Below are 25,108 nucleotides of genomic sequence, written 5' to 3'. Positions count from 1 at the left end.
ACGGATCTGAACCGGACCAGCTATGACCGAAATCCGTACTTTTACAATAATTACTACGGACGCACGGATGGAACAGCTGACAGAAGAATATTGATCCCAAAGGGGAAAATTACGCATCCCACACGCATTAAGAGACTTTTGGTTACATCTAATTGATTGGTGTATATAATTCCCTATATTTTTTATGAATGTTTCAAACTATTGATTAAAGTTGCTTAACTCTGAGACTATTATACTAATATCAATATATTATGGCCCAGCTTAATAACTTTTATATTTTTTTATGAGAAACACTGAATTTCATACACAAGATAATTTTTAATTAAATTGTAATTGATATAATTTCTTTACATTTTTTAAAAATAAAATTATTTTTTTTAGTGCTAGATATTTAGTTGGTACATGTAGTTTCTCACAAGAACCTTAGTAAAACTTAAACAACAATGATTGTGCACAGTGAATGTACCCTGTTTGTATTACAATCAATGCTTTTGATTTTCAATGGGGACATATGGTCAAAACTCCCTTTTAAAAATTTCTGGATCTGCCCTGTATTATTTAAATACTGCTGAATATTATCCCTTGTAGAAAATATATTGCACTTAGAAACCGCCTGGAATATAAAAATGTTCTCTGGTCAATATTTACCAATGTTTAAGCAATAACCCTATATGATATTAGAAAGGTTATAAACTTTCATCTGAAACTTAATTAATGCTGGAAAAATTATGCCAGACAGGTAGACTGACCTTTATAAATTATACAGACGAAATCTCCACTTAATTCTCAATTTAAAGATTTATTGCTATATAAAATTTGTGACAAATGTGGTACAAAATATAGATTCTAATTAGATGTTTATGAAACTGCATTTTAGAGACATTTATATGAATTTGCATCAAGAAGCTTTCTAGCATTAATAAGACGATAATTACGATTCTTGAGAAAGGAATCTCTATTTATGATTTTCTGTGTTTTATTTATTTCAGTCATCTTGACAAGTACACAACACGTGACGACCCCAGAGATGACCCAGATTACGTAGAGCCCCCCAAGCCTCGGGAGGTAGAATTGAATCGTGATCCATTAAAAGGATTTGGTTTTGTTGCAGGGAGTGAAAGGCCAGTTGTTGTCAGATTTGTTACTGATGGTAAATTTATTTAAAACTTAGGCCGAGCATAATGGTATAAAGTAGGATCTGAAACCCTGCAGAGTATTTTTGTATTAATTAGCTAATATATGATCATGATGATTAAAGCAGGTTCATGTTAAATACATAAAATTTTGTTTATCAGGGGATGAATTAATTTGTTATTTTTCCAAAAAAAAAAATTTTTATGGAAGTTCCAACTATGCATATTTGAAGACCCAACCCACTTAATTGTTTAAGTCCTCCCCCTTTTTAAAAGCAGTAAATTTGCTCATTAAATTAAATACTGTAAACTAATAACACTGGTACTATTTTAGGTGGACCAAGTATTGACAAACTGTTACCAGGGGACCAGATCATTAGAATCAATGGAGAAGATGTTAAGAAAGCTCCAAGGGAATATGTCATTGATTGTGTTCGGTAAGTTTGATGGACAGCTTTCTGTCACTTAACAAAATTGAACATAAATTTTCAAACCAAATGGAGTAATATATACCAAAGAAAAACAGAATACTGCTGATTCATCATTATTTATTGGATAACAATTTTCGTGGATTTCGTGGGTACAAGTGAACCACGAAATTAAGTGTTTAATGAATGACCTATTCTATGTAAGCTTGTACACTGACTTCAACAAAACCACAAAATCAACTATCCAGGTACACAGCCAATTTTGCATGGGTACTATTTTTGTACTTGAAATCTGTAGTACTGAAAATTTACTTTTGATATTTAGTACTGTTTCTTTACTTTAAAATTATTGTACTATTTACGTACCTGTATTTTACAGTACTTGATTTGTACTTAAAATTTTGGTACAGAAAAAATACCAAAAGCGATCACAATATTCCATCTTTGAAAATTATAATTTGAAATACATATCGTATCAAAATGCTGAAAATGTAACGTTGTAACCAAAAATATGTAGTACTTAAATTTTCAAGTACAAATCAAGTACTGTAAAATACAGGTACCTAAATATTACAATAATTTTAGAGTAACAAAATGGTACTAAATATGAAAAGTAGATTTCCAGTACTACAGATTTTTGGTACAGACATAGTACCTAAGCAAAATTGGCTGTGTACATGCAAGTTTCCTTAATCCATGAAAATTGGTACCCACGAAAATAAATCCACAGTACAATATAAAGAACAAACAGAATCCCTAAACCTTAATGTAGCAATGCTTTTCTTACCCGCAATGGAGTCCTAGAAGAGAAACTTTGGTGATTAAGCTGTGTGGGGAGATATCAGTGTTAACAATTGTTGAAGCTTGTGATTTTAAGTTGCAAAAAAAGAGCCTGCTCAAAACAGGTTCACTATGATAATGTCATTTCAACTTTGAATGGTCACCTTTCATCCTTGAACGGTGATCTTAGTGTTGAAATTTAAACAACAACCAAGTCAATATGAAAATTAAAAAAAAAAATTAGCTTCTTAATACACATGATAGCTGTAGAAAAGAATTCCAAATATCATAAAGTATTTTACTGTATAAGTAAGATATAAATGTTCATTTGCTGTGACCAAAAGCCAAATTATAAATTAAAATGAATTCTTTATATATTTATAATGTCACCATTTAGAACTGGTTCGGTGTGCAATTCAGTACATCCAGATAAATGAGTCTTGATTAAGGTTAAAGACGTCCATTGTTGAAATGAAATTATTCATTACTCCGCTTACAGTTCATTTCCGATAAACCAGTGGAATTCATGAATAGTTAAAGAGCAAGGTTGTCATCTGTACATATGTAATTAATTTCATTCATAAGCGCTTAAAACAAGGAATTAATTGAATTAATAAGTTAAAATGTTTTTAGTAAAAGCGATTTACCGATTTCATTTGTCTTCTGGGTTTAGTGAATTAGGTTGCAAAAGCTCCAAATGGCTGTTAGTAGCTTTAACAAAAATTTCTGAGAGAAATCTTGTGAGTTTAGTGAGTTGTATATCAATTGCTCTATATGGCAGTTAGCTCTTCAGCTTAAAAAAAATATCTGGGTGAAATCAGGATTTTTCATGTTCAATCAATATTGTGATTTTCCAATTTCTGCATGATTACATTTGATAAGAAGTAATATATTGGCATAGTAAAAGTGAGAAGAGGACTTTCACCAGTTTCTATATGATATTGTACTTGTTAATTAGTAACTGTTGAGCACTAAATATTTTGTGGTCACGAGATGTAACAAATATGGTAAAATTTGCATAATTTATATTTGACATGACTAATACAAACATGCAATTGGCTGTCTGCATGCAATAGATAGGACATTAAAAAATATTTTTTAATAAGTATAAACTTTTTTTTATCTCATTTTGAAAGTGGTATATAATTTTGTTATAGACATCGAAGGGTTTTATGAAATTTCCCAACAGGCAATCAATCTGACATCCTATCTCTCAACTTTGACACACTGATAGTTTTATCAATTGCTCATATAGCGCTTTAATCCAATACTGTCGTGAACTTTGGAAGAATGGAAACAATTTCATAAATATTTTATCTAGTATTCCAAAATAACCAGAACTGAATAAACTCTATCTATTTGATCAAAATTATATATTGAAAAAAAAATCGGCAAATTAGTTTTTACGGCATTGTAGTTTTGTCAATTTGATTAAGCAACTTTTTTAATTTACCTCAAAATGTAATCGTGTTGATGCATAGAAAATTGGCTTCCTACTGGGACGTAAGAAGTTTGATAAGCAAACAAGGGTATTGAATTGAGAGGCCCCTCAATGGGGTGTCCAAGTAATCACATAATTACAAACTTTTTGCCAATTTAATCACATAATCATTATTTTGTTTTGTATTTAACAAGATAATAAAATTATCAAATAATCATGAAATATTTTGTCGGGTTATCAAATAATCACTATAAAAATGGCCAATAATAATCAGAAACCCCATGAGGAGCCTCAATTGATGTAGATAATTAATTTTTTGATGGGTTTGTCACATTTTTGCAATTAGGGGTATGGAGTTAGTGATGAAATTGATCCTTCTCGCCAATAAATTTTTAACACTGTTCATTACATACCTTGATAACTTTTAATGAAAAAATTACTAGGGGTTAATTTGTTATCGTGGATGTAAAGTTGTAAAGTCTCGCACCATGTTTATGGCGGAGAACATGTTTTACAGGAAGCAAAAGCCGTAAGTTAAATTAAGTTTTTAATTTTAAACAATTTAATTTTTTTATTTTTTATCTAAATTTTGGCATTCATAAATTGTTTTAAATTGCTATAAAACTTCTTCCAAGTTTCACAGGAAGCAAAAGCTGTAAGATAAATGAAGTTTTTAAACAATTTTTTTTTTTTGTTGTTTATCTTAATTTTGGCATTTGTAAATTGTTTACTATTATAAAATTCCTTCATGTTGACTGTTAAAAGATTTTGCAGCAGGTTCTTTTGTTAACAGAATTTTAATTGTTCCTTGATTTAAGCACATGTTTCTTTTCCAAAAAAGCATATCAAAGTATGAGATACCATTATCAGACACAGTAAATTGCAAAAATAATGAAATTCTCAAAGTATTTTTATGCCCCATTTATGGGCATTATATTTTCTGGTCCGTCTGTCGGTCTGTCCATTCGTTTGTTCGTCTGTCCGTCTGTTTGTTCGTCCCCCTTCAGATTCAAGACGTAAAAGACCAGAAAACAGCTGAAGGCCACCAATAGGTCTTCAATAAAGCAAGAATACCCTGCAACCAGAGGCTTGCTTCAGCTAGCCCCTAAACAAAAATGTCTATAAGATTAAAAATAATAATTTGTCTTTTTAGATCCTGTAAAGACAAAATTTCTCTGACTGTTTGCCAGCCATACACTGATAATGTAAGTATTAAAACTGTGACTGTAAAATAGATGATTGATTGATTATTGTTAAAAGTCCTGTATAAAATAACAATATTATTAAATTCACTTATGAAAATCAGTATTTGTAGATAGATTTTTGAAATTGGACCTGCAGCTGTTTTTAGACTGTTTGATAAGCAGCTATCTGTTGATTGTCTGTCTGTGTTTGATTGGCTATAAATGCCACACGAAAGAGTTGTTGACTTTCTCCATGTCTGCTTAAATTTGATAGGCTATTGATGTGACACAAAATAGCTGTTGACTGTCTGCCTGGATTTGAATGGCTATTAAAGCCACCTTGACTGAACAGTTGCTGACTGTCTAAAGGCAACATCTTTTTAGTTTGCACCTGGCAACTGTTATTCTCAGCCTACCATAGTTCTGAACATGTATGAACTATTTGCCACTGGAAGTTAAGCAACCAAAAATCAATCAATCTTAGTCTACAATGACCATCCATAGTCACAGTATGATACGTTGATAACAAAACCAAATGCTATGATTTTTAGAGGGCTTAACTCACAATTTCGTGAATAAGCTTTTTAAGGTACTCTTGTGATTAAAGTTTGGAAAGTCAGAAAAAAACATAAAACCAAAAGGATCTAAAACGAGTTCTGCCCCAAGTCCACATTCAAGCCCATAGAAATTTTGTGGTTTCCTACATTCAAGAAATCCAGGTAAAATATTGAATAATTATGCAGTATCATCTACCAGTAATAGTAATAAAACTGATGTTGCACCCTACCCCAGGCAAAGATGACCTTGGCCTGCATGCTTGAAACCAAATTTACATGAAAATACAATTTTCTTCGAATCCACTAAAATAAAGGAATCCATAGTAACTAACATAATATGGAATCAACATCTCCGGTCAGTGACTTTATAATTTGCCAATAACATATGACAACAAATTCATTTATTTTATAAGAAAGTAATTTCGTTCGTACTGTTGAACCAAATCAAACCAAGTGAACTGTCTGCAGATTATTGTATGTTTCAACAATAAACAGAAAATTCAATTTATTGTTTTAAGGGAAATTTAACAAACTATAAGTTTGTTTTTGTTGTTTGCAAGGAGCTTTAGACTTATGGCAATACCAAAGGACATCGTACAGTAATTTTGTTTAAAGTAATTTGATTTCGAACTGTTGAATCCAGCAAACCCAGTGAACTTTCTCATTATTACATATTTTCGGTTCATAAAATTTAAGCAGATTATTTGTATGTTTCAACAATAAACAGAAAATTTAATTTAGAAGATAAGAAGCGGTTTTGTTTACAATTTCTATATTAAATATTTAGCTAATGTTTATCTTTTCTTAAAATAAACATTAAAGACAAATGTAATTTCAAAATAAACTAAAAACTTTACAATAAATATAGCTCCTGTTTTTTAAAAGTAAATTCTTGAGTTTGTTAACTCTCTCCCAGCAAGAAGATTTAATAGCAGAAATTCAAAAATGGAATCTAACTATATTTAGACATTTTAAATAAGTGTAATCACTATTTCAGGAAAGCAATATTTAAAGATCGCTATTTCAGAAAACATAATATTTGCATTAGAAATTCAAAAATAGAATCTCTATTTTTAAACATTTTACATGAGTCACAGCTGTCGCTATTTCAGAAAACACAATATTTCAAGATCGCTATTTTAGAACACATAATAATTAAGGATCACTTTTTGGGAGTAAACCCATGACTTTAAAAATTACTCTCACTCTACAAGAACATTATAACAGCAGAAATTCAGAAATGATGTCACTATTTTGGAAAGAACTATTTTTAGACGCTTACATAAGTGTAACACGATATTTAAAGATGGCTATTTGAGAAAACATTACAGTTAAGGATCGCTTTTTCATTAAACACTATCTTAAGCTCTATTGCTAAAAGGTATGTTATTAAGGCATCAATTATCTCACATTTCATTTGCATTAAAAGACCAGAGAACCAATTAAAGGATGGTTTAAGTCAGTTGGAATTCCTGCTGATCTGATGCTGGGGATTATAGGAACCATTGAATTCTCAAGCTGATTGATAAATTTAGAATTCTGCGTCGCTTTATTACCAGTTTTTATATTGAAACCTTTTATTGGTATAATACACGGAAATGTCTTTCTGTTTGACATAAAGATTGATGTCACAGATCAAGTTCCTGCTAGGTTTAGTCTAGATGTTGTAAGAATTCTATTTTATAAGAGGAACTTTTGTTGGTTTCAGTTACGATATATATAAACTTTTGTTACTTATCTTTGACTATTCCACTTCATTAAGATATAGATATAAAGGTCATTTCAAGATATTGCATTTTTAAAGAAGTTGTAAGAAGTCTGTTTTTACAAGACTTAAATGGGGGACTTTTGTTGGTTTCAGTTACAATATATATATATAAGCTTTTGTTTCTTATCTTCGACTATTCCACCTCACAGATATAGATATATAAATGTCATTTCAAGGAATCAAATTTTAAAGATTTTCCTGGTATACAGGAAGCCTGTTAATAGACAAAGATTGCAATTGGATGTGGAGGTCTATTCCATTAAAACAGACTTCCAAACTCCCCATTAAAAATGAAAGGAATTGTTTTCAGTTTTACATGAAATTGAGAATCCATCGAAACACTTATGCTTTAAGCTTTTTGAATGAATATATGACTTTTTTCTATTGTATAAAAGAATGTCTGAGTATTTAGTGTAGAAATGAAAAAATGGATCATTTATTCCAAAAGCATAATGATTTTTTACAAATGTATTTTACTATCATTTGTATTGCCTTAAGGGGTTTTCATTTCCTTTACAATGAATTTGGAACCTTCGTAGTAATTCAATTCTTTGCTAATTGACATGATGATTGATTTAATGGATCATTTAAGGCCCTCAAAGTGTGTAAGTCTGCTGACATTACAGTGGGAAGCTGTATTGTATATATGTATTGTATCATTCAAATTTTTTGAGCTGCTTTTAGGGCATCCTTCATTTTTAAATTTTAATTGACATAAAGATGGATGATCATGTAAACTGTTTAGGATGGCTTGCAGTGTACAATTGCAAGTTAGGTTGTTTTATTGATCATTCAGGGATCTTAATGTCAAAAAGGAGGGCAACTGAATGTTCTGTCTTAAGATCCAATAAAAATCTTAGAATTTGCCACCTGGAGGCAGAAGTCTGGATGACAAAGTCTGAAGTTGAAGAATTTCTTTTAAATTTCCATAGTGTGAATCCAAATTCTGTATGAATATATGGTCTATGTATTTTTGACAGTACAAATTCTTTTATTAATTTTTTTTTTTTAATTTGTTCATTTGCCAAAATACAAAGTCCAGTTTCATTTCATTTCAAGTCTTCAGATTTTGCTGTGTAATTTGTCAATGGTCTGAGATTCTCTGTGTGTTAATTGTTTTCAACGAGTTTGACCATCTTTTAAAAAAACTACAGTTGTAAAGTCAATGGCTTTTTAGCACTTTAGAGAAGGATGCGCCTGATTATCATCAACATTGCTGTGATTTAGCCTTTTTGTGCTGATGCACCTTAAAGCAATTAGCAATCAATCAATCAATCAATCAAAATTGAACATTTTTTACAATGTTTTCACCTTCCCTGAAAGGTTACTTGGCTTATCACAGCTCATTTTAATTGCTGATAATTTCCCAAAATTGTTCCCAGAAATTAACCTTTTCAGTTATCAGGGTCTTTTGTTCTAATTCTGTATACTTCTAGACACTTTATGATTGGATCCTATGAAAGAATGAAACAAAAACATTTTTTATTGTTGAGATATCCTGTTAAACCCTATATTTGATTGGCAGTAAATGAAAAGTCATTAAAAATCTTGTTTTTGATTGGAAATAAAAGAAAGGTCATTAACACATCCTTTAGTTTTTATCAACCATTATCAGGCTATTAAGAAAGTGAGATTACAACAGCCATCAATTGGCAAAGATCGTAAAGCTGTTATTAAGCCTGAATCTAAGTGATGCTCAGAATAGTGAATTCTATTACCATTTGTCAGATGCTGACAGTAGCATGCAAGTCTCATAGAGGGAGGGTAGGAGGGGTCCTGATCCCGAAATCCCGGACTTAAAAACACAAAATCCCGAAATCCCGGACTTAAAAACACAAAATCCCGAAATTCCGGGCTTAAAAACACAAAATCCTGAGGTCCCAAAATTCAAAAAAGGAATTCTCGGATCCTGAAAGGGTCAATCCCGAAATCCTGAGCTTAAAAACACCCAATCCTGAAGTCCTGATAAAGGTCCTATCCCCCCTCCTCATAGGCTTGTAGAACCTGGATGTTCTACTGTGCAATTTTGGAAGTTAGGAAATAGAAAAACAAAATAAATTTAAAATGACAGTAAAATTTCAGTAAAATTGAGAAAGGAAATGGCCATAGAGCAGACAACAGCCGAAGGCCACCAATGGGTCTTCAATGTAGCGAGAATTCCCGCACCCGTAGGTGTCCTTCAGCATACTAATACTATAATTTAAGCTTGATGAACGACTTTACAGTTTGGAAAGTGAGATAACCAAACAATTAAAGTATAATTAAAGGAAAAAAACTTTCAGTGGCAATGATGTTATTTTACAATTTAGACCAGCAATCTCAAATTCAAAAGTTATAAGCACCATATATATAAAGTGGAAAAATTAACAATTTCACTCCGGGATTCTTCACAAAATATTAACTATTAAGGTTTTAAACAATAAATCCTGAACATGAATGAAATATTTGCCACTGGTCATATAGCAAACAACAATCAATCTAAACCAATAAAAAGAATACAGTATAATTTTATAAAAAAAGATGTGACATGGAGGCTGAGTATATTAAAAGTTAGTAAATATATATATTTGTCAACCTTTATATTTTAAAACCAAGAAAAAGAAAACCGTTCTAACTGTTTTAAAATAAAATTTTGGTCAACTATCCCAGTTTGACCTAAGTCCAATCACATGCCAACTCTTAACCTGAATAATTGTACAGCTGAGGCAAAATTACTTCCATGAAACTCTCATATTATATGCAGTCAACTGTCTATGTACATCAGAGAAGTCACTACATGTATATCAAGTCTTATTAACGTTTTTATGTTTTTTTTCACTTTCGTTTTTTATGTAGCTGGAATCCCAGGTTAGTCATATGAAAACAGTAACTTTTACAATCATTTGTAGCTTGTTATAATCACACATCTGATCATGGACACGGCTCTTAAATCATCACATTTTATCGTTTTATTTTTACAGTGATGGACTTTTATAACTCTCATTGGAAACCAAATTTTCCAGCCTAATTCCTATTTTTAATTAGTGTTTTTTTTTCTAACCAATTATTTTTAATACCAAATCCGAGTGTAAATTTGTATGGTTTTGTTGTGAATTTAACATTGTTTGGTTTGATCTGTAACTTTTCCCATGTAAAATGTTATTTCTCATATAATTTTTTTCAATGTTACCTGATTTTTAGATTGCCTGAAACATTAGTTAAAGGGGACTTCAAGTAACCCTAGCGTCCACATGCTATCATGCAACCATTGCAATTTCTTGGAAGCAAATAAGCATACAGTTAGTGTAATATGAAAGACAGTTGCCTCTTTTACAAACATGTAAACCAGACAAAGGTCTCAGACCAATTGGTGACCTTGGGCTGTTTTCTGCTCTTTGGTTGGGTTGATGTCTCTTTGACACATTCCCAGTTTCCATTTTAATTTTATTTCTATAAATTAGTTCATGCACACAGATGGTATAGGTAACTAATAAGTATCACAATTATCTCCCTTTGGAAAATACAAAAAAAATGCTAATTAGGACATTATTTAGGTTTAAATTCTTGCTCTTTAAATTGAACTAAATATGCAAATTATTTATGAAATTAATTGACCCTTTACATTTGCAAGATGTCTTTTTCAGATCTTTGGTATTGAATATGGCTGTCTACAGTTTAAATATCGAGGCTCACTTATTCATCAAATAGTTATTGTCAGTTCAATTACATTATGTTGCATGTTTAATTTCATTAAATATATTTAAAATATTGATATATTTCAGTTACAAATTATATAAATTGAATTATGCACAGTTTAAATTGTATTATTTTATTCACGTAACTGAATAGCATGTGTACATGCATGGAAGACATGCGTACTGTTTAATTGAGTTTGCATTATAATTTTCATTGAAAATAATTACCTCAACAACAAAATGCTTACTATTATATAGTTTGAAGTCATTTATTAGTGTCAATGAATTATACTGATTATATAATAGTCAAGTTGTAGGACCATCTACTTCTAATTCATTAGGGTACATATATCATCACTTTCGATTGTATGACATGAGTCACATGACATGATATTTAACTTTCAATTGGATGACAAATGATATCAATTTCACAGTTATCTAGTTGCTCAATCAAATACAACATGAGACTTGCAACCATTATGTGACCTTGATACAATAAATGGAAGTTCCTTAATGATTTTGATATTCCTATGTCCAAGGTCAAGGTCAAAGTTTCTAAGGCTAAACATTGCTCATGAAGGCAGTTTCTTGATGCTAAATCAAATACTTCCTATGAGTTTGGTCAAATACTGGTTTACATTTAACAAGAGGAAGATCAAAATGGATAACTTGGGTCTAAGGTCAAGGTCATAGTAGCTAAAACCAAATTCGTTACTCAGTATTACATCCAAAAAATCAACACTGAAAAGAATCATGTCTTAAAGTACACAGAGAAAAAAAAACATGTTTAATAAGCTTTTGTCCTTTTTGATAGTACATTTTGCATACAGCAAAATTTTAGTAATGTTTGTCTATATTTTACACATAAATGACTGATTTAGATGAGGTTGGGATTCTGGGAGGAGAATTGTAGGGAATAATTAAATAATGCTTGTAAATGCTTCCCCAAAAATGAAAAGAATCATGATTATTCAAATTTTATTTAAAAGTGACAACTATTTTGTCTTGCTACATTAAATGGTTGAATAGTATTGGGTATTACACACCCATAACACCAATGGTTTTTTCCCCATGTGTCAAATTGTACTAGGTAATAAGAGAAAAAGATAAATAGTCATTCCCCATTTCCATTCTCAATTTTATTTATTGTGGCTCCAGTTCAATGTTTACATGTTGACTTACTTAACCATGAAATTACTGTCTATATTATTATTGTACCTTATTTAATTAAAACACACAAACAATGATAAAAATCATTTAATCCTCAGGTAATTATTTAACTTCAAAACAAACTTGGTGGTGATTTGTCTAATTTGATATTTTTAAATTTCAGATAACATCTTTAGAATAAAAAAAAAATAGGTATTGTTTTACGTTGGCAAATCAGCAAATATGTCCAGTTATCATATTATTGTCTTTTATTTTTCAGTCCATTAGGAAGTCTGCCTTGTTAACTGCTGCCAAAAAAGCTAAATTAAAGAGTAACCCGTCACGAGTTCGGTTTGCCGAATGTGTTACTGTCAACATGGTCAATGGCAGTTCGCCGCCTCAACATGTGAGTTTGAAAAAAATCTGGATTTATTGTTTTCTGTGAATTGAAAAAAATGTCAAGTTTTTGTGAGATAGATTTTCAAGAATCTGTTGAGATTTTTGGATGGGATCTATTTTATGAGAAAAGGCCAGTAAGTAATGTTATATGAAGTATTTGAGGTCAAATATATACTTTGACCCTTATTAACAATTTGAGATTGAACTGACATTGTACAGTTCTTAATCCAGTCCTTTCCTCTAATGATAATTTTTTTTTTTTTTTATTAAGTTCAAAACTGTGTTTTCTAATATTTGCATTTTAATTATAAAGATATGATTTTATTGCCAGGTTTTCTTACATTACTCTAAAAAAGTATACATTTTGTACTTTTATATACAAATATTACATATTGCAAAAAACTTTCCTATTTGCAAATAAGTTAAGCCTTAGAAGGATCATTTAAGATTGGGAAATACTATATTTGAAATTCTATATATGCAATTTTATATATGCAATTCAATATATGCAATAATTGGTAATTCAATATCTTAATTGTAAAAGTCAGAAATTGAATCTCAAATGCAATTCATAATATTCTTTATTTAATATATGTTTTTTGGGAAAGTGAAGCTGGATAGACGTTTAACTAGCCTATATTTAAGTACATACAATTTACCTTTAACTCATTATATACAAGTTTAAAAGCCTAGTTTACAACATTTTGCTAAAAAGGGGAATTGAAATTGCCCTTTTGTATGTGCAATGTTAACTCACTATGAACATGATGGCCATCTGTGTTTGTATCCTTTCCAATATTTTATCGAAAAGGAGACAAAAAGAAATGACAGTTCCAGCTTACAACATGTAAACACTATAACTGTGACATGAATATTAATTTCTCTTCAAAAAATAAAAATAGATGAAGTTGGTAACCTTATACATCATTTGGTGTCTGTCGGAGAGTTATATCACTGCATGGTAATCATACCACATATTCTGATTTTTATATTGTTTCAAAATTTTCAAAATTATAATTTTATTTTATTTAACATTCCATGTTGAGAGAAACTAATAATAACCAATATATGGAATTTGTTGGCAAAATTTTCAAAATTATGATTTTATTTTATTTAACATTTCATGTTGAGAGAAACTTAACCAATATATTGAATTTGTTGGCAAGTAATTTTAATTTAAAGATTAAAACTCTGGAATGATTAAGTGATAGAATGATAAAATGGAAAATGGAAATGGGGAATGTGTAAAAAACTAGAGGCTCTAAAGAGCCTGTGTCGCTCACCTTGGTATATGTGAGTATTTAACAACTGAAGCAGATAGATTTATGACAAAATTGTGTTTTGGTGATGGTGATGTATTTGTACATCTTACTTTACTGAACATTCTTGCTGCTTACAATTATCTCTATCTATAATGAACTTGGCCAAGTAGTTTCAGTGGAAAATATTAGTAAAAATTTACAAATTTTATGAAAATTGTTAAAAATTTACTATAAAGGACAATAACTCCTTAGGGGGTCAATTGACCAGTTCAGTAATGTTGACTTATTTGTAAATCTTACTTTTCTGAACATTATTGCTGTTTACAGTTTATCTCTATCTATAATAGTATTCAAGATAATAACCAAAAACCGCAAAATTTCCTTAAAAATTACCAATGTAGGGGCAGCAACCCAACAATGGGTTGTCCGATTCATCTGAAAATTTCAGGGCAGATAGATCTTGACCTGATGAACAATTTTACCCAGATTTGCTCTAAATGCTTTGGTTTTTGATTTATAAGCAAAAAACTGCATTTTACCCCTATGTTCTATTTTTAGCTGTGGCGGCCATCTTGGTTGGATGACCGGGTCACCAGACACATTTTTTAAACTAGATACCCCAATGATGATTGTAGCCAAGTTTGGAATAATTTGGCCCAGTAGTTTCAGAGGAGAAGATTTTTGTAAAAGATTACTAAGATTTACGAAAAATGGTTAAAAATTTACTATAAAGGGCTATAACTCCTAAAGGGGTCAACTGACCATTTCGGTCATGTTGACTTACTTGTAAATCTTACTTTGCTGAACACTATTGCTGTTTACAGTTTATCTCTATCTATGATAATATTCAAGATAATAAACCAAAACAGTAAAATTTCCATAAAATTACCAATTCAGGGGCAGCAACCCAACAACGGGTTGTCCAATTCATCTGAAAATTTCAGGGCAGATAGATCTTGACCTGATGAACAATTTAACCTGTGTCAGATTTGCTCTAAATGCTTTAGTTTTTGAGTTATAAGCCAAAAACTGCATTTTACCCCTATGTTCTATTTTTAGCCGTGGTGGCCATCTTGGTTAGTTGGCCGGGTCACCGGACACATTTTTTAAACTAGATACCCTAATGATGATTGTGGCCAAGTTTGGTTTAATTTGGCCCAGTCGTTTCAGAGGAGAAGATTTTTCTAAAAGATAACTAAGATTTACGAAAAATGGTTAAAAATTGACTATAAAGGGCAATAACTCCTAAAGGGGTCAACTGACCATTTGGGTCAGGTTGACTTATTTGTAAATCTTACTTTGCTGAACATTATTGCTGTTTACAGTTTATCTCTATCTATAATAATATTCAAGATAATAACCAAAAACAGTAAAATTTCCTTAAAATTACCAATTCAGGGGCAGCAACCCAACAACGGGTTGTCCGATTCATCTGAAAATTTCAGGGCAGATAGATCTTGACCTGATGAACAATTTTACCCCATGTCAGATTTGCTCTAAATGCTTTGGTTTTTGAGTTATAAGCCAAAAACTGCATTTTACCCCTATGTTCTATTTTTAGCCATGGCGGCCATCTTGGTTGGTTGACCGGGTCACCAGACACATTTTTTAAACTAGATACCCCAATGATGATTGTGGCCAAGTTTGGTTAAATTTGGCACAGTAGTTTCAGAGGAGAAGATTTTTGTAAAAGTTAACGACGCCAGACGACGGACGACGGACGCCGGACGCCGGACGCCAAGTGCTGAGAAAAGCTCACTTGGCCCTTTGGGCCAGGTGAGCTAAAAATACACAACCAAAACTTGATGATTGTTGATATTGAAATTACAATAGCATTAAGCAAATTATCTCAGCATATTTTGACAAAATTTCTAGAAAAGTAATTATTTCTCTGACAAAGAATTCCTGATAAAAATACAAAATTTACATGTCTTTCCATGGAATAACATTTTTGCAAGATCAGCAGGCTTTCCATCGCTTTAATGAAAATGTTCCATATGACTGTTAAATGTATACAATAGTTACAATATCTATGGATTTTATGCAAATATGGTGCAATATATTTAAGGCAGATCTAGAGCTTACTTGGATAATCAAGAAAAAATTGCTCCTAATCTATATGTATTAGAAGGAGGAATTTAATTGGTAAAGGGATGTAACATCAGGCAAACATTGTATCAATAACCCTCTGCTGAATTCATTTAAATGAAATGATAATCCTAATTGAGATGACTTGAAAATAAGAAATCTTGTTTGTTCTAAATGAGGCCCCTCATGGGGGGGGTCCTAGTAATCACATAATCACCATTTTTTTGCCAATATAATCACATAATCATTAAATATTTGCTTATCTTTAGTAATCAAATAATCATAAACTAAAAATACAGTCCTAGGTAATCAAATAATCATGAAATATTTGGCTTAATAATCAAATAATCATTAAAAAAACGGCCAAGTAATCACATAATCAAAAACCCCATGAGGGCCCTCCTAAATCAAACAAATGCTTTCAATTGTTTTGCACTGGATGTTGCAAAATTTCATAGTTCCAATCATGCTTGAACAATTTAATTGGTTAACAAGTATTATATACTAAAATTTTACAAGTCATGGAATTAATTCAAACTACAGACCATATACAAATAAGAAGATAATTGTCTAATTGGCATATAAGGTATAAAATTGAGAATGGAAATGGGGAATGTGTCAAAGAGACAACAACCCGACCATAGAACAGACAACAGGAGATGGGCACCAATAGGTCTTCAAAGCAGGGAGAAACTTCCTCACCCAGAGGTGTCCTTCAGCTGGCCCCATAACAAATATATATACTAGTTAAGTGATAATGGATGCCATACTAAACTCCAAGTTATATGTAGCTTCAAAGAACCCAGCATATATAACTGAGAAGAGAAAAGACCTTTTTGCAGGACATCAGGTTTGGGCTTTTGTTTTTGCAGGAATTCATGATTTAATGATTAGTTTTGGGGGATAATAAAAGAAAGCTTTATTTTTACTGGAGTTCAAGATTTAGTGTTTATTTTTTCTTGGAATTTTGGTTGATGATACCCACTTTTACCCCTCATAAATAAAATAAAACTTTTTAAATGAGAAAAAAACCCACAGCTGATTTATGACCTGGTTTAGATGATTATTGTATAGTGTTCTGAAAATTGTTTTGTCATTTGTCATGACTATTTTGGCTGTATCCTTTATTGCTGACTATAGATATTGGAAGTAAAATGTCAGCAGAAAATGAATTCCAATATGCACCAAATGTCACTGCCAGTTTAGTGTAATATATATATTTCGATCAAAGTGACATGACTCTGGAAAATGTCATTTATTCTCTGTATAATTCTCAACTTCAATCTATATAGTACTAATAAATAATTTACTTGCGTTACACATATACATATTAAGCATATTTGTACTTATTTTATGACAATTGATGTCACATTTATTTGTACGAGCTTTAGAAACAGGAAGAAAATTGTGGTTGTCTCCAAACAAGAAATATATAAGCTTTCGACGAAATACATATTTTCACCTTGTGTCCAAATCTGTTAATCTTTACTACTCTTAATCTAATACCTCAAAAATCAAGAAAAGTACTTTGATGGTGATTTTTATGCCCCACCTACGATAGTAGAGCCTAGGAGCATTATGTTTTCTGGTCTGTGCGTCCGTTCGTCTGTTTGTTCGTCCGTCTGTCCCGCTTCAGGTTAAAGTTTTTGGTCAAGGTAGTTTTTGATGAAGCTGAAGTCCAATCATCTTGAAACGTAGTACACATATTCCTTATGATATTATCTTTCTAATTTTAAAGCAAAATTAGACTTTTGGCCCCAATTTCACGGTCCACTGAACATAGAAAATGAAAGTGTGAGTTTCAGGTTAAAGTTTTTGGTCAAGGTAGTTTTTGATGATGTTGAAGTCCAATCAACTTGAAACTTAGTACACATGTTCCCTATGGTATGATCTTTCTAAATTTAATGGCAAATTAGATTTTTTTCCCAATTTCACGGTCCATTGAACATGGAAAATTATAGTGCGAGAGGGGCATCCATGTACTTGGGACACATTCTTGTTATATCTAGTGTAGACATTCCATATCTAAAGTTAGAATTCTAATGCCCTTAAGAGTATTAGGAAGCCAAATAATCATTATCTGAAGTCATAAATTTAAAATCCTACTGCTCATATAACGTTGGTTTTTTTTTTGCAAAGAACAAACATCATTATGAACACATAAAAGTACTTCGATGGTAATTTGTATATCCAGTGCAGACACACTATATCTATAGATAAAATTTCATTGCCCTAAAGAGTATTTATTCTGTGCCAAATAATCATTAAACGAATGTCTACTCTTTTTGTAATGAGTTCTAATAAAAATATCTGTATTCATGTGATATTTATTGTGTTTGTAAAACAAATTGCAGACAATTCTGTAGTTAATCCATTGGATACTTATATTCAAAGCTCATAAAACCTGCAGATCGGAAACAAAAGTAGTGTAAAATGAGACTACTACCGGTAATTAGAGTACTTGCAGACATGTAGAAAATTCCATAAAAACTTATTTTCAAATTACTGAAAATAAAATGGCCCATGTCTAGGATAAACAAAAACAATTCTTGTTAATGTCAATTACACTGACATAAGCTGCTGTTTGTCTCACACAGACTCTGTGATTAGTAAGAGACTTAAGTTCCATGATAACAAAGTGGGTCTCATTGGGGTCTAAGTGTGATGCGGGATTGCTAGATTTTTTGTAAGTGTGACACTTGAAAGTCCAATTATTGTGCTGTGAAAATGGGAAATGAAGTAGAGCGGGACACTGGAAATTACAAAAAAATGAGAATTGCTTACGTACATAGTGTAAGCAGGATAAGGGAATCTGACAAAACAGTAAGCGGGATCCGGGATCAGAACCCCCCAATGAGACCCCCAACAAAGAATATCTTGGATTTGTGTCTGGAGGGTTAAAGTCCATGGTCAAATATTAAATGCATGAATAATCAAAAGGATAGCATGTGAATGTCCTATGAAAATTTACTAAGTCTTGAACATTATCAAAAGACATCAGCAAGGAACCTCCAACCAGATCTATTGTTTGTAATTTACCATGATTCCAGATTGGTTTTCATGTAAAAATGAATAAAGTACAATACCACATAAATTAATATGTTTTTAATTGTTTATTTCAGCCGTCCCATTTAGAGAGTTATGTGCCTTTCATGCCTAATGTATTGAAGGTGTTCCTGGAGAATGGACAGACGAAATCATTTAAATATGACAACAAAACCACAGTAAAGGTAAGATAGCATCAAATTGGCCACAATATAGTCATTCTCCTCCCTTTGACACTGAGTTCTTCACCCCTTTCATCTTTCATTTGATACTGGAAATCAACATATTTTCCTGATTTTCACAATAGAAAAATAATGTAAATAAAAATTATAAATACAACAATAAAATTACAAAATAGATAGAAAAAAATGTTGCAATGTTTTTAGAAAGTAATAAACCATCTGAATAAAATATCAGCAAAAATACTTTGGTTAACAGTAATTTGATAATAGTTCTGTACAACAAATAGTCCATACATGTTAAATTAATATCTGCATTATCTAAGATGTTGTAATTGCTCAACATGAAAATTAAGTTATAATTAATTAAGTCCATGTCTTAAGATTTTCATCGGGCAATAGCACTGAAGCCAATTACTAACCAAGTTCCTTAAATGGGTCAAGGACATTTATATGTGGGAGGTTAAAGTATAAATTTTTAATACTTTTCTCAGATTAAAGACTTTTACTTGAAGAAAATATAATCATTCTGTTTAGAAGGCAATCTGTCTTTATAGGACTTCAGTGCTTTGATTTCCAAATTAGGTGTCAATATTAAAAGATAGTAAATTACATGATATACTATTGACTTACAAATTAGTGTGAAAAGAGAAAATGGAAAGAACTCTTTGTAAAATCAATAGGATGGCTAAGATATCCATCAAACCAGTGCAATAACGTGATAGAAGTATGTTTGAAAGTTTGATTCCAATACAAGATGCCCCCAGGCCTGAGAGACAGTTTTTTTTTTATGTTAAATAAATTATAGCAATTGACATACTTCTCATATCCACAGAAATTATTTAGCCTTGCACCTTCAGTCATGGTTCATTGACTTTGAAAGTTTTGCATAGTTAAAAAAATCTTTATGCCTCTAACTTGAAAATAAGGATACAGATTTCTTTAATAAAATGCAATGAAGAAAATACTTTCAAAGGTAATATTTTTTAGAAAAAAATTGCGCCAACATAGTAACTTAGATCTTCTTGTTCTCTCAATAAGCTAAATTAGTCTAAGCATAGCTGTACTTTTATCACAAATCCTCACCTATTATCAATAGATGTTACTAGAGTAAATTATTGTCTGGCCATATCATAAATAAAAGAAAATTGGGCCATTAAGTGTCACCAGTCTTGTTACAATTTACCTAGATTGTTAATCCATTGGAAGCTTATTATGTCTCTTCCACAATTTAGCCGAAAGCGTGGAGCAATAAAAATCATAACAGTGAGATTCTGTTACGGACATATTGAGTATTATATCACGTCATTCGGTTAGTCTTTTATTTACTGTCAACAGAAAATTGAATTTACGTCTCACATCAATGATAGAACATCATGTAAATAGATATTATACTGTTCTCAGACTTATCAAAGCTAAAATTCTGTTTAATACTCTGTGCTTTTAGCTTGTTGTGATTTTAAGACATTTGTTCAGATAATCATCCATGGTAATAGGGACTTATTTTTAAGTCTCTTCAATAGTTTAGCAGAAAGCATGGAGCAATAAACATCATGACAGTGTAATTTTGTTACTGACAGTCCTAATTAAGTATTATATCCCGTCATTCGGTTAGTCTTTTATTTACTGTCAACAGAAAATTGAATTTACGTCTCGCATCAATGATAGAACATCATGTAAATAGATATTATACTGTTCTCAGACTTATCAAAGCTAGAATTCTATTTGTCTGTGCTTTTAGCTTTTTATGATTTTAAGACATTTGTTAAGATCATCTACAGAATTTTGACCATTTTTACATGTCTTCTGCAAATAAATAGAAAGCTTGAAGCGATAAACGTCATAACAGTGAGATTCTGTTACTGACTGTGACAGTCCTAATTAAGTATTATGGCCTGTAATTCAGTTAGTCTTTTATTTGCTGTCGACAAAAAAAAATAATTTACGCCTCGCATCAATGATTGAACATCATGTAAATAGATGTTCTGATGGCTATGTCATAGTCAGCATTGAAAATTGTTTGATTTTGACAAAATCAAATAATCCCTTGTAGTGACTGATGTCATCAAGAACTGATTTATTGAATTACCTTCCGACATATCACTGTCCAATGTGTGGATGTTGGCATTTGTGTTGACATAAACGGATACTGTTTGTAAAGTTGTTTATTAGAATGTCTTGTTCGTCCATTTCCCCAAACACAAGTCATTACTACTTAACTTATTAATGTTCTCAGACTTTACAAAGCCAGAGACCTGTTTGTCAGTGTTTTTCATTTGTTTTGATTTTAAGGCATTTGTTCAGCTACCATCCAAACAAATTGGGCCATAATAAGTGTCACCATTCTTGTAACAATTTACCTAGATTGCTTATCCATCAATTTCGAAGCATTTTATGTCTCTTCGGCAATTTAGCTGAAAGCGCAGAGCAATAAACGTCATAACAGTGAGATTCTGTTACTGAAAGTCCTAATAAAGTATTATATCCAGTAATTCAGTTAGTCTTTATTTGCTGTCAAAAAAAAAAATGAATTTACGTCTTGCATCAATGATTTTAAACATCATGTAAATAGATGTTCTCAGACTTATCAAAGCTAAAATTCTGTTTGTCCGTGCTTTAAATTTCGCTTGTTGTGATTTTAAGACATTTGTTCAGCTATCATCCATGGTAATTTGGACTTTTTTAAGTCTCTTCAACAATTTAGCTGAAAGCTTGGAGCAATAAACGTCATATCAGTGAGATTCTGTTACTGACAGTCCTAATTAAGTATTATATTCAGTAATTCAGTTAGCCTTTTATTTGCTGTCACAGAAAATTGAATTTATGTCTCGCATCAATGATTGAATACATGTAAATAGATGTTCAGATGGCTACGATAGTCAGCTTTGAAATTCTTTTAATATAATTGACAAAAGCCGATTATCCATTGTAGTGACTGATGTCATCAAGAACTGCTTTATTGAATTACCTTCCGACATATTATCACTGTCCAATGTCTGGATGTTGGCATTTGTGTTGACATAAACTGATGTTGTCTGTTAAGCTATTTCTTAGAATTTCTTGTTCGTCTGTTTCCGAAAACACAAGTCATGTAGAATTTCTTGTCCGTCTGTTTCCGCAAACACAAGTTATAAAGACTTTCTACTCATGCAGCTTATTACCTTTCCAGATATAACATAGCTTAAGAATTCTGTTTGTCAGTGATTTCTCGCTTGTTTTGATTCTTTTAAGACATTTGTTCGCTTGTTTGTACTTCCTAAGATAATTAAATGTTCCAGACTGCTTCCTATGATTTTATTGAATTGACCATGTATATAACTGGGATAGTAGTTGAGAAATCAGATTTTCTTTTCACAACAGAAACTGCTCATGTATTAACCAATTTTCTTGTGACTGTTCTGTTTAAGTTGAATTTTATTGAGATTTTTTTTTTTTTTTAAAACATTCTGTTTTATGGTCACAAGATTTGAAGTGAATTTTTTTATTTGAAATGGGGTTGATATCTATTGAACCATGTATATCCAAAATTTATCAAGCTTCATTGTTTATGCCCTATCTTTGTCAATTTAATCTTTTTATTTGAAAGATTTTTTGAGTTGGCATTTTAGAAACTTGACTTTGCCATTAATTGAATTTATGAATTTGTGATCTTCAGTTTTTCCCAAAAATTCTTGATTTTATATTATAATCTTTAATTAATTTTTTTGAACCACAGAAGAAAGAAATATTTAGAGAATGATATCATTCCATTACATGGATGTGTTCATCTTCCATTATTTTAATTTGCATGAAAGGATGAATTATATTAATGATTATGACATTTCATTTTATCCACATTTTAACGATCGTGGTAAATAATTTGATAGATATTTCCGAAGGCTATGCAGGCAGCAAATGGTCATATTTTATATACGCTTGATTACACAATCAACTTTTATATTCGTGACGGAATGAACGTCTTATAACGATATCAATCTTCATGGAAATTGGCGATCGGAAATCATATATACAAAAGAGGGATTGATTGATGTTGAATGACATTTGGTACTCCTCTAGCTTTGTTATCATCGTGTAGATTAAATTTATTCTCGTACTTATATATCTTGATGAGTTTTTCGGAAGAATAACATGGTCCGGGAACTGTATGGATTGTCAGTTCAGATTGAAGATATTCAATAGTTATATGCTTAGATAGATAAAGGCAGATGTGGTGTGAGTGCCAATGAGACAACTCTCCATCCAAATAACAATTTAAAAAAGTAAACCATTATAGGTTAAAGTACGGCCTTCAACACGGAGCCTTGGCTCACACCGAACAACAAGCTATAAAGTTTTACACATATTAATCTTTCTAGTTCTCAGATAGATTGTTTCCGTTCATTTTAATCTTTATTCTAGGTTAAAGGTTAAAAGTTGTATTACTCAGCTGAGGGGTTCTTCACTGATCGATGAATATTTAATATTATTTTGTTAGAGACGATATTTGCTCTGTCAGCAATATTGGAATTTTTTACATTAGGAATGTTTTAGGTTCTATATCAAACTATAGGAATCTGATGTACAGTAGTTGTCGTTTGTTTATGTAATTAATACGTGTTTCTCATTTCTCTTTTTTTTTTCTTTTTTTAAATATGGATTAGACATTGGTTTTCCCATTTGAATGGTTTTACACTAGTAATTTTGGGGCCCTTTATAGCTTGTTGTTCGGTGTGAGCCAAGGCTCCGTGTTGAAGGCCGTACATTGACCTATAATAGTTTACTTTTTTTAAATTGTTATTTGGATGGAGAGTTGTCTCATTGGCACTCACACCACATCTTACTATATCTATATAAAATATAGCATTTATATGACCTACACAAGTGAAAGTCAAGATTCGTAATTTGTGAAAAACAAAATTTTTAAAATGCAACAAAACCAGTGTTTGGTACAAAAGGTTTCATCCATTTTAGACAGTAATGAGCAGTGTATGAAGGTTTAGAATTTAAAGTAATTTCTATAATATAGTATGATCCTTGATATTCAAAGATTTTTTTAAGGATGCTAAAAGCAAGAGTTGCTAACTTGAACTTCATTTGGTCTCTGGTGGAAAGTCATTTTATTGGCAATCATACCACATCCATTGTGTATATAGTAATTGCTTTGATAAGGCAAAGAAGAAAAAAAAAGCATCTATTTGTTAATTTGGACAGCAACACAAAATCTAATTTCTTTATTTAGGTGACTGCTAATTACAAATACGTTTATTTGTGAACCTTATTGTTATACATGTATAATATTCAACTTGTAGCTAATTATCTCCCCTTATTCTATTCCAGGATGTAGTTTATTCATTACAAGAAAAGCTGAGTATAAAGAAAGTCCAACATTTCAACTTGGTGCTATTAAACATTAAAAGTCATATGCCAAATCGTGTAACACTGCTGCAAGAACATGAAACTTTAGCTGAGGTAAATTATTTATAGATTTCACTACCATACATGTTATAAATAATTATGTTACCCTCTAAAATATAACTATAATGTGTTGTTGGAAAACTCAATTTGTGAATTGTGGCATTTAAAGTTTGATAGATGTCTGCAAATTTAAAGATTCTCTACCTTAATGGCAAACCTTTCCCAATTACTCTAATGTGTTGTCAGAAAATTTGATTTATGACAGTAAAATAACTGATTTATGTCTGCAAATATTAAGAGTACAGTACAGTACAGTCATTCCATAAATTACTTTTTGAATACTAATGATTACAGAGAAATAACAAAAAAATAACATAAAAAACAAAAATCCAAATAATATATTGCTTGCAGAAAAATGAAATAATAATGTATGACTTTATTTTTAGATTGCATCTAAACCTGGTGCTCGCCATTTTCGTTGCCTATTCCGTGTAATGTTTGTCCCTCGTGACCCCTATGACCTGCTTAAGGAAGACCCTGTAGCCTTCGAGTATTTTTACCTTCAGGTAAGTTGCCTGTCTTTGTTTTTCAGGTCAGTCGAGGCTGAACATCAGTTGTATAAAAGGG

General features: G+C 31.2%; 1 protein-coding gene across 8 annotated transcripts in view; it reads left to right on the top strand.

Annotated features, from left to right (window-relative positions):
- LOC139485936 (FERM and PDZ domain-containing protein 4-like) overlaps window positions 1-25,108 on the top strand; it is a 95,096-nt gene that overhangs the window by 37,343 nt on the left and 32,645 nt on the right. For all 8 annotated transcript variants that reach the window (XM_071270617.1, XM_071270615.1, XM_071270613.1 and 5 more), the window contains exons 4-10: window positions 990-1,150; window positions 1,468-1,570; window positions 4,936-4,987; window positions 12,395-12,520; window positions 18,986-19,093; window positions 24,404-24,535; window positions 24,928-25,047. In XM_071270617.1, coding sequence (XP_071126718.1) covers window positions 990-1,150; window positions 1,468-1,570; window positions 4,936-4,987; window positions 12,395-12,520; window positions 18,986-19,093; window positions 24,404-24,535; window positions 24,928-25,047 — 802 coding nt within the window. The remainder of the gene's footprint in view (window positions 1-989; window positions 1,151-1,467; window positions 1,571-4,935; window positions 4,988-12,394; window positions 12,521-18,985; window positions 19,094-24,403; window positions 24,536-24,927; window positions 25,048-25,108) is intronic.

The sequence above is a fragment of the Mytilus edulis genome, chromosome 8 (assembly GCF_963676685.1).
Source record: "Mytilus edulis chromosome 8, xbMytEdul2.2, whole genome shotgun sequence".
Lineage (NCBI taxonomy): Eukaryota > Metazoa > Mollusca > Bivalvia > Mytilida > Mytilidae > Mytilus > Mytilus edulis.
The sequence above is the reverse complement of the archived record's forward strand: the minus strand, read 5'-3'. Positions and strand labels throughout refer to the sequence as shown.